This window comes from Pygocentrus nattereri, chromosome 30 (assembly GCF_015220715.1).
Source record: "Pygocentrus nattereri isolate fPygNat1 chromosome 30, fPygNat1.pri, whole genome shotgun sequence".
NCBI classification, from domain to species: Eukaryota; Metazoa; Chordata; class Actinopteri; order Characiformes; family Serrasalmidae; genus Pygocentrus; species Pygocentrus nattereri.
Genome location: NC_051240.1, coordinates 16,776,980 through 16,791,852, shown reverse-complemented (window position 1 = coordinate 16,791,852; position 14,873 = coordinate 16,776,980). Strand labels below are relative to the sequence as shown.

General features: G+C 42.9%; 1 protein-coding gene across 1 annotated transcript; it reads right to left on the bottom strand.

The window, feature by feature from the left end:
* Positions 1-5,584: 5,584 nt before the first annotated feature.
* Positions 5,585-10,349, bottom strand: ackr3b (atypical chemokine receptor 3b). The gene is made up of 2 exons (XM_017714936.2): positions 10,215-10,349; positions 5,585-7,435 (listed from the first exon to the last, which is right to left on the bottom strand). Exon 2 carries the CDS (start codon positions 7,388-7,390, stop codon positions 6,293-6,295), a length of 1,098 nt encoding a protein of 365 aa, XP_017570425.2. The 5' UTR covers positions 7,391-7,435; positions 10,215-10,349; the 3' UTR covers positions 5,585-6,292.
* Positions 10,350-14,873: the final 4,524 nt, after the last annotated feature.

Below are 14,873 nucleotides of genomic sequence, written 5' to 3'. Positions count from 1 at the left end.
TTTTAATCAGGAAAAAGTGTAATAAATGCTAAGAGAACCACAAGAAAACAGTAATTTACTGTAAAAAAAAAGGGGGGGTTATAAATAAATAAATTGTTAATAATAATAATAATAATAATAATACATTACTGTCCATACCAGAACACACCTTATTTATTTCATTCCCTGTCAATACAGTCATTATAAATACATACATAATTAAATAATAAGCATTTCTACTTAACTTCAAACCTGCAGGGCTACCAGCTGCTGGCGTTCCTTTGATTTCAGTATTATTATCCTTCGATAATATCCTAATATCCTAATATCCTTCGATAATATCCTTTTTTTCACCCCATAGCAACCATTAATATGCTTATTTTAGAAGGTAGGAGCATTTCTAAAACACGTCTTCCCAAAACTGGCACCAATTGCAAACTTTTTAATGTATGTTAATGTAAGGAGTTTTTATTCCAAGTGATTTTGGAGCCTTTCTACCGGTCCAGTCTCCATGAAATTCTAAGACAATGCCCAGGACAGAAACCATGTCCACCTGAAGTAAAAACAAAAATGAAGAGACCTTTTTGTGTAGAATGTTTTAAAAGTTAGTTTTTCAGTTTATCAGCCAGTGTGAGAAGAAATGAATGGAGAGCTTTTGTTCCCTAGTTGTACATTTTGCCCTTGTGACATGAACAAATAATAACAACCGTGTATTTTCTGTTATTACAAATTACAGCTGGAAACTGCTTCTACTCAAAGCTGGTCGGCTGTTTCAGAAGACAGGCCCGGCATCAAATCGGAAGGCCATTATGGGATTGACAAGCGTTAACAGATTTGGAATTGAGTCCATTTGTAGGACAGAACTCGGCTATTCTTCACATGAACAGCGTTCATCTGGGCACAGCAATCTTTATGAAGTACCATGTTGTTGTCCTGTTTGTAGCAGAAGTCTGCAGTTATAGACGTAGTGTTTTCCCTCAAAAAAGGAGCCATAAGCCCATACATATTTCTATGAGATGTAAACAAAGTGGTTCAGAGTGGTTTGATGTTTAATGCTCCATCCTAGAGAAACCTACCGAGTCAGAGTTGTTCACAGTGGTGGTGATAGGAACCAGATGTCTGAAGTTTCTATGCTTCTATTATAGAAACCTATTATATGATGTGGTTATGAATGCGCTGCCTGATGCCTGAAACACTGTTTTATGATCGTTTTAAGACAAAGTTGTGGCCTAAAACACATGTTCATATCCATTCATGACAGAGAGGTACATGAAGGGAGCTGTGAGGCCAAATAGAGCCTACAAAAACTTTTTTCTTTCAGATTTACCCCTATTTTACCTTTAGGAACTGCACATAAAAACTGGAAAGACGTGTATGTTCACTCATCATGTGGTTCATAACTTAAATGCACATGTTTGCATTGTAGATATTATGACCCCTGGTTCCCATCACCACCATGGTGAAGAAATCTGAGCTGGTAAGCTGCTGTACAAAGAGGCATTTCATACCAAACCACTCCAAATGACTTTGTTTCCATCTCAAACACTGTATTATGTAGAGATCCTGGCAAATGTAATACCCCTTTAATATGTAACACCGTGTATAAACAGTCTCTAGCTGTCTGAAGTGATGTGGTAGCAACCTGAGTCCACTCTACAGTAGCAGTACATAACCTGTTCAGAAGAGACATTAAAAAGGTCCTCCTGTTTGTCTTTGCAGTGTCTTGCCTCCGTCTGTTCTCTGTAGCGTCCCCTTGGTGAACCCAGGCCAGTGGTCAGGAGATGAGGGCGTGACCGAGGTGATAAATCACTATATTGATACATACATATATTTCCTGGCACTCAGAGACATAAGGGCTGTCTGGCTTCTGTACAAATCACCTATGACTCCATCTCGCTGAACATGGAGCGAAACAAAACAGAAGGATCAGTTTCAGCCTGAGCTGAACGTCCGGCGTCTTCCATGCGATGGCATTTTCCACTCAGAAGCTGCACCCACGGTCCCAAGTCTTTTCCTTTTTGTCGCCCAAGCCAAACAGAGACACAGTGAAAGCTTGCCCTTTCTCTCTGCCTCACCCCAACGGCACCCACAGCCTTTCACACACTCTGCCGTGCCGCTCCCACGATCTGGCCTTTCAGAGTCATCGTAGATGGTCAGTTTACCACCGGGATGCCTTAGTCACCATTGTGTTTGCAGGGGTTGTAAAAAAACGTATAGAATCCTATTGTTTGTGTCTGTGTACAGGAAAAGACCCAGGAATCTGTTCTGCTGTTTGTCACTGGAGTTCCTGATATGTGTGATTGAAATTAGGCCCATTTTCTTGACTTTTAGGGGACTTCCTACTGAAGTGGGGGGGCTCTCAAGAATAAAAAGCAATTAATTCCTGATTTTAATGCTAAGACAACCAGTAATTTACTGTAAAAAAAAAGGAGGCGGGGTAAATAAATAAATAACAGACATTTTTTCTGTTAATGGCATGATTGACAACAATGATTAATAATAATAATAATAATAATAATAATAATAATAATAATAATAATAACACAGTACTGTCCATACCAGACCACACCTTATTTATTTCCTTTCCCGTCAATACAGTCATTCTTGATTTTCCCGCATCAGGAGAAACGCACAAAACATATATTAAACAAACATTACACAAAAACCTCAATAACTAATAATAATTAATAATATAAATCAATATATATCATACTTTTTGTTATTTTTTTAACCCATTGCTTTTATTACAGCTTGCGTTTCACAGTTTTTCACAGAAATATATTTTACACACCTTCACGCAAGTTCAGTCTTAGAAGTTGCTCCAGTGCCAATTCTCTTCTTTCTCTGTCTCCTTTTCTCGCTACACATCCTTTCAGACCCGCAGCGCTGAGTGGTCTTCTCACAGTGGACGGATGGACAGAAACACCTGTGGATGTTTTCAGGTCTGAAGCAGCTTGATCTTCTCCTCTCTCTCAGAGACGGAAGCTTTCAGTGCCGTTTATCTGATGGGGCGGCTTTGGTGGCCGGCCTGGTCTTGCATGGTTGTTAAGAGTCCCGTTTCCTCTGTATGCTTCTCATATCTAATCTCCGCAGGAATATGTACTGACTCCTTAATGATCATCTTAACTGAACAAGCGAAGGGTGCTCTGTGAGGTTGGTTAGTGTAGTGGTTAACACCTCTGCCTTCTACACTGTAGACTGGGGTTCAATCCCCCACCAGGGTAAGCACCCTACACTATACCAATAAGAGTCCTTGGGCAAGACTCCTAACACTGCCTTGGCCTACCTGTGTAAAATTACCAAATTGTAAGTCGCTCTGGATAAGAGCGTCAGCCAAATGCCAGAAATGTAAATATAAAAATGTTTGCACAGTCCTGTACGTACTCGTGGCGCTAAGGAGAGCTAAGCCGCTGCTTATATCGGTTACAGCAGAAAACAGCCCAGACTGGAATGACATTTGACAGTTGAGTACACTATCGACCAGGCATTCTGCAGCGTACTATAACCTGGAGGCAAGAACAGATTCAGTTGGTGATGATGGGATTAATTAGCCACTTAAATTAACAGACTGAACAGGCCTTTTGTTTAAGGCGCTCTGTTGTGGCAGGTTTCAGTGCAGGTTTTACAGGTTTAATCCAGGGCAGTACGCAGGCTTTGGTGTACCTTCTCCATTTCAGGTTTAGGTTTACCAAAAGGGGATTGCCAGCCAGTTTTGTAAGACCAAAGCAATGTGGTGGTGCATCTTATTATATGTTCGGGTCCTTGGACGTACCAGCTCTTCTTGTAGGGGATTTGTTTCACAGCCTTTCTCTCAGCAAACCCCCAGTCGTACAGGATTTCTCTCCGTGTACCTCCAGCACATTGCGGCCCGAATCATTGTCAGTAATTAATAAGCGCACTAAGCAGGCCGTGTTCTTCATTCCAGTTTTAAGTTTAACCAAAAGGGGATTGCCAGCCAGCCAGCCAGCCTTTGTAGAGCCACAAACAATGTGACAGTGCATCTTATTATACGTTTATGGATAAAATTAGACCCTTGGATGTACAGGCTCTTGTACAGGGGAGTTTCCACATGGGAGGTGATGGTAATAAGCCCTTGAAGAGACAGTGTAATTTGCTCTGCGCTCAGAGACACAGTGATAGAGAGGGAGCTAGAGGGTCTCTTTGAAACTCGGCGTTGACTCCAGAACACCTGGATCCTTTTTTAGAACTACAAAGCAAAGAGAGAGAGAGAGAGAGAGAGAGAGAGAGAGATAGAGCACCCCTGGTACTGATTAACCAAGCACCCCTCCTTCCCTCTGCCACCGAAGGCGAATACACAAAGAGCAAATCTTCTCAGGAGAAAAGAAAACGCACACATGCACGCACATGAATTATCCCCCACCGGATCAGTAGACGAGTGTGCTCTCCTCGAGGGCAGCCATATGGACGGATTTTACACTGAAAAAACTGGAAAGGACTTCTAAGTACTAAACACATGTACTGTAAGTCGCTGGCATGAAATCTGTGCTTATGTTATAAATTGATGACATACAGCACAAAGTAAAGCCAGTATACTGAATATGTTCAACCGCCAGCGACATTATATGAAGCTACACTTAAAAGAAATGCTCAAAAGGGCCGTATAAATGTCTTAAAGATTCGGTTTGTCATCTGTTGGTCCTTAGATCCAAAGCTAAGTCCGTGAAGGGGGGGTGGGGCGGGGGAGGGGGGTGCACTTCACCCCACATCTCTGTGTACTTCTATCGTGTGCACTGTGAAAAATTTGAGCTGAACCAAATTATCAGGCGATGAGGAAAACCTTAGCAAGGCCTCGGTCACGCATAACCCGAGGATAGGCCAAGAGTCATAGCCCAAAAGAAAGGAGTCCCAGTTTGTAGAGAAATTTATATAAAATAAGTAAAATAAGTCATGATTTTTGCTGGAATTTCACATACTGGGAAAAAAAAAGGTCAAACATAAAATGTGGCCTCTGCAAACGTTTGGCACGTTTGAAATTTTATGTGTTATTTTATACGTTGATTAAATAAATTAATTTAATACATTGAAATGGTCAGCTAAAAAATGCATTAAAATGTCCTGTATAGGTTTGTTGCCTGTAGAGGATGTGTTATATTTTTTTCACTTAACAAACCAACAAAAAAATTGAGCCGAAAGTCGCATATGACTGTATATCTTCAATACAAAAGCTTGTGTCTCCATTTTTGTCATTTTTCAGTATTTACATAATTTCAATAAGCCTTTTGTCCTTTACATTGTGTGTAAATTTCATGAAGAATAAACCAACAGAAATGGCCCAAAATGACTTGGAAAGACATCTGGTTCCATTGACTTACATTAAAAGGAAAGTAGCTTTTTTCCTTCTCCTGTAAAGTTACCATTTTGGAGATACAAGGTTTTGATTAAACTGAGCTTTAAGCTGGGTAAACTCCAGTAGAGTTAACTAAAAAACTGTGTAATAAGTTGACATGTGCTTCTGTGTTGAGCTGCCTTTCATTTTGTCCACTGAAGTGGGCCAAATTCTTACTAACTTCTTGTTGGTAAGCATAATTCAATGTGCTCCAACCAATATGGGCATATTTGACTCACAAGACAACCACGCTGCTGATTATATTTGTACAAATCCTTTTTTATTTCAAAAGTACATTTGAACTTCAAATACTTCAAAAAACACTGACAGTACACACAGATGAATATATAAATATGTCTTAGTATTTACAAAACATACATTGTCCTAAAAAACTATATCTCTCTACATGTGGCTTTCCAACTTCATCCTTTGATACTATCTTTTAATGAGCCTTGTCCCTCTCCACTGACCATGCCTTGGCTCTTTAACTTCCCTCCAATTAACTCTGTCACGGTCCAACGTGTGTGAGGCCGCAACCTTCAGTCTAAAGGTGGCGGAGTCTGACCAGCCGGCTGAAGAGCAGTATGGATAAACGGAGACAGAGTTGAGAAAGGGCCCCTGAAGCTTTATGAGTTCCCTCTGAGGCTTCTCTGGGGGAGGGGACCTAGACTGACCCTACTGACCTCATATGCTTGGTCAACCTACACCGAAGCTCAGCCAACTACCGTTCCACTCAGTACAAGTGCTTTAGTCATACATCCCTAAAAATAATTCTCACTTACACAAAAGGATATACAATTCTTCGGTTTGCAGAGATGTACAGTACACATACTCTATCAATACAAAGTTCTAGAGTTCCTTAAAAAGCACATAGTCTTTGCTGTTTAAGGGAATACAGCTTCTCTTAATATGGGACCCAATACAGGAGGTCAACAGAAATCATAGCAAAGTCCTTCAATCTCCACCTCACAGAGGTCCCTGATTCTCCACGGCAGAGTACTCCGTCTCAGACGCATGCGAGGCATCAATCAGCCTGGCCAGACCTGTTTTAGTGGAGTACTTGAAAATGAAGGCCTTCATGAGGTCGTAGCGGTAGTTCTTGTTGACGAAGTTGTAGATGACAGGGTTGAGGCAGCAGTGAAGAAGCGAAAGGCACTGCGTGAGATGCATGGCCACGTATAAGACGTTCTCCAGTGCGCAGGTGAGTGGCAGCACATTCAGCAGGGCCAGCGTGTCCAGCAGCAAAGTGCCGTGGTAGGGCAGCCAGCAGACCAGGAAGACAACAATGTAGGTGAAGATCAGGCGCCGGCCTAGGCGCCACTCCTGGTCGGCTGACGACTGGACGGCCTTTGCTAGGAGGGCGTAGAAGATGGCAATGACGGGGAAGGGGACAGCAAAACCCAGGATGATGAAGCTCATCTGGACGCCCACCATCCACTCCCGCATGCTCTCGGCCGGGTACATGGACTTGCACACAATACTCTCGGAATGTGAGGATTTGACGGCTTGGAGGAAGTAGGTGTCAGGAATGGCGGCCAGCAGTGCCAGAAGCCAGACACCCACACAGATCAGCTGTCGGATCCATCTTCTCTTACCCTGGCCAGGGGTGTTGCCGAAGTGGACCACAGACAGGTAGCGGTCCATGCTCATGCAGGTCAGGAAGAAGATGCTGCTGAAGAGGTTGACGCTGAAGACCAGGTGTGTGATCTTGCACATGGCATCGCCAAAGGGCCAGTGGCCATGCTGGAGCAGAGAGCTCACGGACACGGGAAGAGTGGCCACTACGAACAGGTCGGCAATGGCCAGGTTGAGGATATACAGGTGTGTCTCGTGGTGCTCCTGCTTCCCGGCCCGCACGTTCACCCACACCACCAGGGTGTTGGCAGCCAAGCCAATGAGGAAGATGAAGATGTAGAGGACAGAGACGGTGTACAGCAGGGCCCGCTGGCTGAAGGCACTTGGACACACCACCGCCTCCACGTGTGAGCCGTTGTCATCCAGGAAGGAGAAGTTCTGCTCCAGCATGTCCAGCAGCTCAGTCAGATCGTTCATGTTCACAGCCATGTTGGTTCACGCTCCGCGCTGGAACTCTCGGAACAACACGGCGACCTGCAATATAAGACATCAGCTGGTGAGTTTGGAAAGGCAGGCAGGGTTCAATTAAGCACTGGGAGGAGAGAAAAACGTGTAACGAAGAATGTTTATTTTCAAAAACAACATGCATAATCTGAAATATCTCAAACTGGCCAGGGGTTCCGGTGTCACAGGGCAGGACCTCATGCGGTTTGGGAGGAATTTTTTCTGCCTTGTCTGTTACAGCGAGGCATTTCCCAGGGGTGCTGGGTTGTTGCTCTTAATCTATCAATAGAATGTCCAGTTTGGACAATCGCTGCCAAAGGATCAAAGAGAGAATTATCAGGGGCTGAGACTCACAGCCTAATGCATCTGAGAGTAATCAGTGAGCACAGCGTGCCTGACAGAAAGCATGCACGCTGAGAGCTGGACGCTGGAGAAACATCTTCTCTAAGCAAGCTATCAGGGTATTCCATCTCTACCCTGAGCTATCGCTCTCAGGCCATTAGGGAACACTGATAAACAACATCTCAGGTACTTAAATACACAGACTGTAGGATGAATTATACATAAAGTAGCTGTTAACTGGATTATCAGTCTGTTTGAGAGTTCTGTGCCCGTCTGAAAGACAAGCAGCAAAACTGCGTTGAAAAGGTGAATCTCATCAGATGTCCATGACAAATAGGAGCCATGGAAGTGGTCAGTTTCATTCTGTACAGGTAACAGGCAGCGCCGAGACAGAAAGCAGAGAGCACGGCTTCTAAAACCATCAGATCAACATCAGTGATCCGAGGCCGAGGTAAGCAGAACAGGGTGAGGGCTTCTGTATCTCCTCCAAAGGGTGCAAAAGATCTATTATATCCAGTGCTTTGAACGAGCAAAGAACAGAAGGAAACCGTGATTCATTCATGCAGCGCCTTGAAGAATTTCATTCACATGCACATCTCCCTGATCGTAAAACATCTCCACTTAGAGTGAAGCACGCAGGGCACAGAGAAAAGCCAACATGCGAGGATGTTTTAGAAGTGATGAAAGCATAGTTGCACAAAACATGACCTCAATTAAGACATTTAAAGCGTATCACATGTCCTAAAAACGGAGTATGCCACAGAACGAATGCAATTTCAGGAATGTTAAACAAAGTGTCAGCTGTCGAAAGCACGTCCCCGTTTTGCATTAAGAGCCATCGGGTGATATAACCTGTTCAAGCCTGTTTATTTTCCTTCTAAATCAGCCTCGAAACAGTGTTTGTGCCTGACCTTAATGCCATTTAAGGGAAATGTGAGAGGAGACCCAGCTGTTCTTAATGTACCCTCTGATCCCCACTTACTGCGAGATGAGGAGGCCACTCCGGTCCCTCCGAAACAAAGGCAAGTTGCTTTTTACAGCTTTTCTCTCAAGCCCACGTTAGCAGAGGGGCAATGCAAAGCTCTAGCCTGGCCCATCATGTGCAATAAAACATGGTGGTCTCTGAGAGACCCCCCCACCCACCTTGTTGTGAAGTTGTGTTTACACTTTTCAAATATTGCGGCGTCCCCTTAACCCCCACCCCACCCTTTCCTTACCTGATCCTGCGGCCCCGGGCTGCAAACGCAGTGGCCGGCACAAAGAACTCACTCTCTCCACAGTCCACCACCCCCCTGCACCCCACCCCACCCCTCACTCTCTCTCTCTGCCTGTCTCTCTCCCTCGCTCGCTCCGTCCCTTTCTCTCTCCAGCTCTCCTTAAATCCCCTGAAACTCAGCATTGTTTCCTTTCAAAAGAATTACAGGCAACGGCTCAGGATAAGATAGAACAGTCAGTCGTCAGTCAGGAGCCTCGAATAGCCGGTAAAAGTTTAACACAGTGCATAAAAACGGCCAGTTCTGACCAATAAACAGCACAAACGCAGAAAACGTGGTGGAAATGTAGAGAATATGTCTGCGTTAGGCGTAATTAAGGTTGACATTAAGCCATTAAAACACATTCAAATGGGGAAAAGTGATGGAGGGCATAAACACAGAAAGAGAAAAGAGCAAAATGGCAAGGATTTCAGCACTATATCTACATTGCTTCATAAATATGATTGGCATTCGGCTTGTATTATATTACGATTCATGTTAAAATTGGTCTAAAATGGTAAAAAGGCGATGAAAGCCAAACTCCATATACATAGCAGTGAGAGAAAACAGCGAAAGTAGCGAAAATATCTACATTGCCCAATGATTAAGACAGCTATTAAGCCTATATTACATTGTTATTAACCCTTTATTCCAGAGTCCACATGGACAGTTCATCAGTTTATATATATTATTAGTTATGTTACATTATTTGTGACTGAAAAGTCAATAAGCAGTAAAGAGCAACAAGCCAATCTCCAAATGGGAAACTTTACAGGAGAAGGAAAAAACCTGCTTTACTTTTAATGCAAGTCAATGGAACCAGACGTCTCTCCAAGCCATTTTAGGTCGTTTCTTTTGGTCCGTTCTCCATGAAATTTACACTCAATGTAAAGAGTGAGAGCAGCAGTGGTATATTACAATATGAGAAGGTCCGTGAAGAATAATACGCACCCCTATGTCACTGAGAAACTCAGAGTCCCTCATGAGCTCTACCTGCCACCAGGACTTTAACCCGAAACCCATCGCTCATGCAGTCTCAGTGAGGGCAGTGGGTGGGATGGGGGTCTTCACTCAGTACCATTAGTTACCACCGAAAGTGCTGCAGTGCTAAAAACCACTAAAACCGAGACAGTTCAGCACCGAGCGGTGCCGAACCTGGGCTGCTGTCCTGCTACTCTTAGTTAGAAAGTTAACAAAACCAAACGGGTCCTTACGTCTGTCGGCGTCTCCGGGTCGGGGCGGCGCCGGCGGTGATGGGGAGTCTCGGGGAGGTTCTCCAGTAAAGAGGAGCGCAGAGTGACAGAGCGGCTGGAGCTCAGCTCGATACTGACTCTCTGCTCCGCCGTGCGCGCACTCATATAGGCGCGGGACAGCGCCTCTCGAGGCCGTTGAGGCAGCCAGCCGGGCGGGCGCGCGACACGTTTCCCCCCCCCCCCCCCCCACCCCCCCGCGCGAACAAAGAGGCAGAGAAGTTTTCAAACGTGCAGTGCGCGTCCAAAGACTGGACACGCCTCCGGGTGAAGGGGATTTCGGTGCTTTTCTGTTGTTAAGCGTTCAGGACAGCAGTGGAAAAACGCACGAGGAGCTGCTCAGTGGCCAAAGCCTCGTCTGAGGACTGCTGCTACCATAGCTGCATGTGGATGGTCGCCTGTAGATGATCTGCAGATACTTGTCAAACATTCTGGTGGTAGTTGCTTAAGTATCAACAACATTAAGGTCAGGGATTAGGTCCAGGAGTATGTGCAGGTTTTATTCTGGGGTTAGGATTAGGGGTAGCAGTGGATTTAATAGAATCTTTCACACACAACTTCAGGTATATGTAAATGCCTGTTGTGCTTTACGTTGTGTGTAAATTTTGTGATGAACAAAACCTTGTATTTCCAAAATAGTAACTCCACAGGAGAAGGAAAAACCTACTTTACTTTTGATGGAAGTCAATGGAACCAGAATTTTTTCCAAGGCATTTTGGGTCATTTCTGTTGGTCCATTCATCATGAAATTTACACACAATGTGAAAGACAAAAGGTATTTTCAAATTATGGTAGAAACTGAAAAATGATAAATTTATATATATATATATATATATATATATATATATATATAAAACTTATGCACTGGTTTTCTTATCCTATTTTACTATTTTTACCGTATGTTTATGTTTGTTTTGTATGCTGCTGCTGCTGCTGCTGGAACACTCTAATTTCCCTTTGGGCTTTAATAAAGTCTTATCTTAGCATTAAAACGCGGTGAACAAATCAAAACCATATTATTTCCTCTCTATGGATTCTTCAAAGAAGCCAGCTTTTGCCTTGTTGACGGTTTTGCACACTTCTGGCATTCTCTCAAACGGCTTCTTGTGGAGCCACCTGGGGTGCCTTTCCAGTCATGAAGACATGTGCTGAGCACTTGTTGGCTGCTGAAACCTACTTGTTGGAAAACCATTGCTAAAAAAAGGTCTTTTATTTTATTTATTTAAAAGTATTTATGTATAGTCATGAACTCCATTCATTAGATTTGCCTTAGAAACAAACGGAAAGCATTAAATGGGGCATTCAGGCCTAAAACCAGCATTTAATATCTGATTTGTCATGTTATTGTAGTGTTCTGTAGTGGCGCATTGCATCTCTCTGCCTCAGCGTTTGGACAGAATTCACAGTTTTGTATTGATTTTGTGTTTTCGCCCATCAACTACAGTACCCAGCATGCCCAAATGCATCACTCAGTCATTAGAGAACAGCATTCAACAAATCCTGACTGGTAGCCCCTGATCTGAAGGCTAATAAATACTGCCCTGTGGAAGAGTTTGGGTGTCAAATTCTACATTTTGTTTGATTTCATTGATCAGCTACTGCTAATATTTGTTCAATTTCACACATTAGGACAAATAAAAGTAAATAAAATGAGGCCTGCGCATATTAAAATGTTAAACTGAGAAAATAAACAGACTTTCTGCGCTAAAACTGCTGAAAAGTATCATGTTTAAGTTGTTCCCTCTGGAGCTGTGTTATCCTATTTACTTAACAAAGCGTGTTATTTGATCAGAGGTATCCAAACTTTTGCATATGCCTGTACATTAATGGTGCTGGTATTAATGATATACCGGCAATATGATATACAGCAAAACAATAAATAAATAAATGAATAAATACATAAACACAGCATGGCCCCAAGTCCACCTTCCAAGCTCTTCTAGCCTTTCAAAATTGACTTCCACCTTCAACGTACATCATCAGAAGGGGGTGTTCCTTGTCTCTAAATCAGGAAACCTTAATGTCTCTGGGGAAACTTTTAACTGGTGCACTTTCTTCATCGATTGCAGTTTTCTGTCCGAAGGGTCAGCCCTTGGTTTCACAAACTATCCCCAAACTATTTGGAGTAAACTTTTTAACCCTCATTTAGAGACCACTTCTCAAAACACTTCTTTGGTGTTCTCGACCCAGACGGAGCCACAGACCTTCATTTACTCCTTAACAGAGGCTCCAGTGGTCGTCAAAAGCTGTTCTTTGAGGTTCTCCATGCAAAAAAAGCCACAAAACATTTTAACTTCTCACTTTTAAAGGCTGAAATGGAGTGTGGATCGATGAAATGGGCCGACTGAGGGATGGTAGGTTTACTGTTCCCTCAAACCTCAAGTTTATATTTTTAGAGGCTGCAGTCGTGCGTTCGTGGATGCCAGGCCTATTGTTCCTCCAAACCACAACGTTTCATGTTTCAAATATCATAAGCAAGATTGAGGTTCTTGGGTAGATGAATGGGCGAATGGATGAATGGTCAGTTTTTGGTCAAGATTTGCTTTGCATACACCTCATGATTTTAACAGTAATTTCTCTTCTAACTGGATTAGTTGACTTCTTTAATCACTGGTTGTGGACAGTAACTGAGTAACTGAGTAACTGTAATTAGTTTCTGTACTTTAGTATTTTTGATGTATCTGTACTGAAGTTTCTCCGTTCTGGGCGACGTTTTCCTTTCACTCCACTACATTTCAGAGTCTAATATCCGACTTTTTCCTCCTACATTTTGAGAAATCTGTCGTTCCTTTTGGTTTCTGTGTGTATAAAAACGAAAGAAGCGCAAAGCCAGAGCACCAATCAGGGCCCAGCGGTCACTTTGTTTAGAGCTGGTTTTGACCTGTTGGTCATACCGACCCAGTGCAGCACGCGGTTCAACGTCAGCGCAGCAGCGTAAAACTTTGGGAGAGTCTGTTCAACATAAATGATGAACTAACCTAACTTTGTGTAAATAGAGCTCAATATAGAAATATGTCCACATATGCAGTCGAGACTGACGCGGCTTTTTTCTGAATTTCTACAAACACCATTTCATTTTATAGTAAATGAGTTTGGGCTGGTTTATGTTTATGAACAGACGCCTACAGATCAACATAGTAAAGGAGCTCATCTGTGATCCTGAGTTTAAAGCCAGTTTTTATTCAACTTAAACTTGGAACTAAGTTGTAAATAAATCTGAAACTGAAACTTTGCTTGTGTGTAAAAAGTGATTTCAGAGCCACTCGGTTCTCCCTGATGGAAACTGTTTACCTTCAGTGTTTTGTGCTTCTGATCATTTTAATAGACGTCAGCGTCACTAATTAATGACGTTCTATTAAAAGACTGGTTTACCAAGAGAGACGCTGGAGGACTTTCACCTGAAATGAGTTCATGAAGCCAGTCTGGTTATAAAAATGATAACAGGACCAGATCAGAGCCAGAATTACTCTTTTAGTACTTTTACTTTATACTTAAGTACATTTGAAGGGAAATACTTTAGTACTTTTACTCAAGTGGAGGTTTAAAGGAAGGAACTTCTACTTTTACTGGAGTGATATTTTACCTTTATCTCTAACTTCGTCCACCTCTGCTTATCACTCTAGAATTCCTACGATCCCCACTAATCCTGAAAAGATTTTCTCCAGTAGGTTTGTTGTGAGTAGTGACAGGTGAATATTTTGTTGTTTTTTCTGTTCCGAGTTTCATTCTCCATATATCCTCTTGGCACCAGCTCAAAGGCTTCCAGAAAGGAGGCTTAATATAGGCACAGGAGGATTCACCTGTTGCTCAAGGCTTCAGCTGGCCACTAGTCTATTTAGGGTTGTAAATGCTGGCTCGGGGCCAGCGTCTATTGTGTGGCAGGCATGGGAGAGCAGGCTTTCAAATAACACACAGCACAGAAATCAATACAGTCTTGATTAGATGTATTGTGGAGGAGAGTGAACAGGTCTGATTTAAATCCAAGAGAATAAAGATGGTGCGAAAATGTCAATAACAAACCATTCTTACCGCTTTATTTGAGGAAAGAGATTTCCATCTCTTTCCACGTGAGCTCCGGCCAAGAAACCATGTTTAATGACTCAAAACAAAACAGTAAATCAAACTGTATAGAAGATTCTTAATCCGGCTTGGTTCCCATTCAATAACAGGTGAAACAGATTCACTGCATTATTGTGAGTCAAGCACAGGCATGGTGGGCCTGTTTCCATTCAGCGGTCAGGATGGATATCCACGTCCATTCAGCTTTTGCCAGTATTCTTCTTCAGCTGAAAGTATAATGAGGAAGGAGGTGGCTCAGTGAGCCTTGAGTGCGTAAACAAGCGTAAGGCATTAGCAGCACCTGACCAAACAATACAAACACATTTCCTGTGTGTTTGAACCAAACTGCTGCCGGACAGGGGAAACGTCCATGTGAAACCAGAAACTAGGACCTGCTAGAGGGAATTTCCAGGCTAATAGTTCCCACCAATTATAAAATATATAATACAATATCACACCATTGGCTATTAAATAGGTGCCAAGCAACAATGCTCTGTAATTGCTCTCCATTATTGAAGAGCTCAAGGCTGGAAACATTTGGCTGAGGAAGTAGCTGAAACAGCA

Coding starts and splice junctions, on each gene's coding strand:
- ackr3b (XM_017714936.2), bottom strand. CDS start 7,390: ATGGCTGTGAACATGAACGATCTGACTGAGCTGCTGGACATGCTGGAG.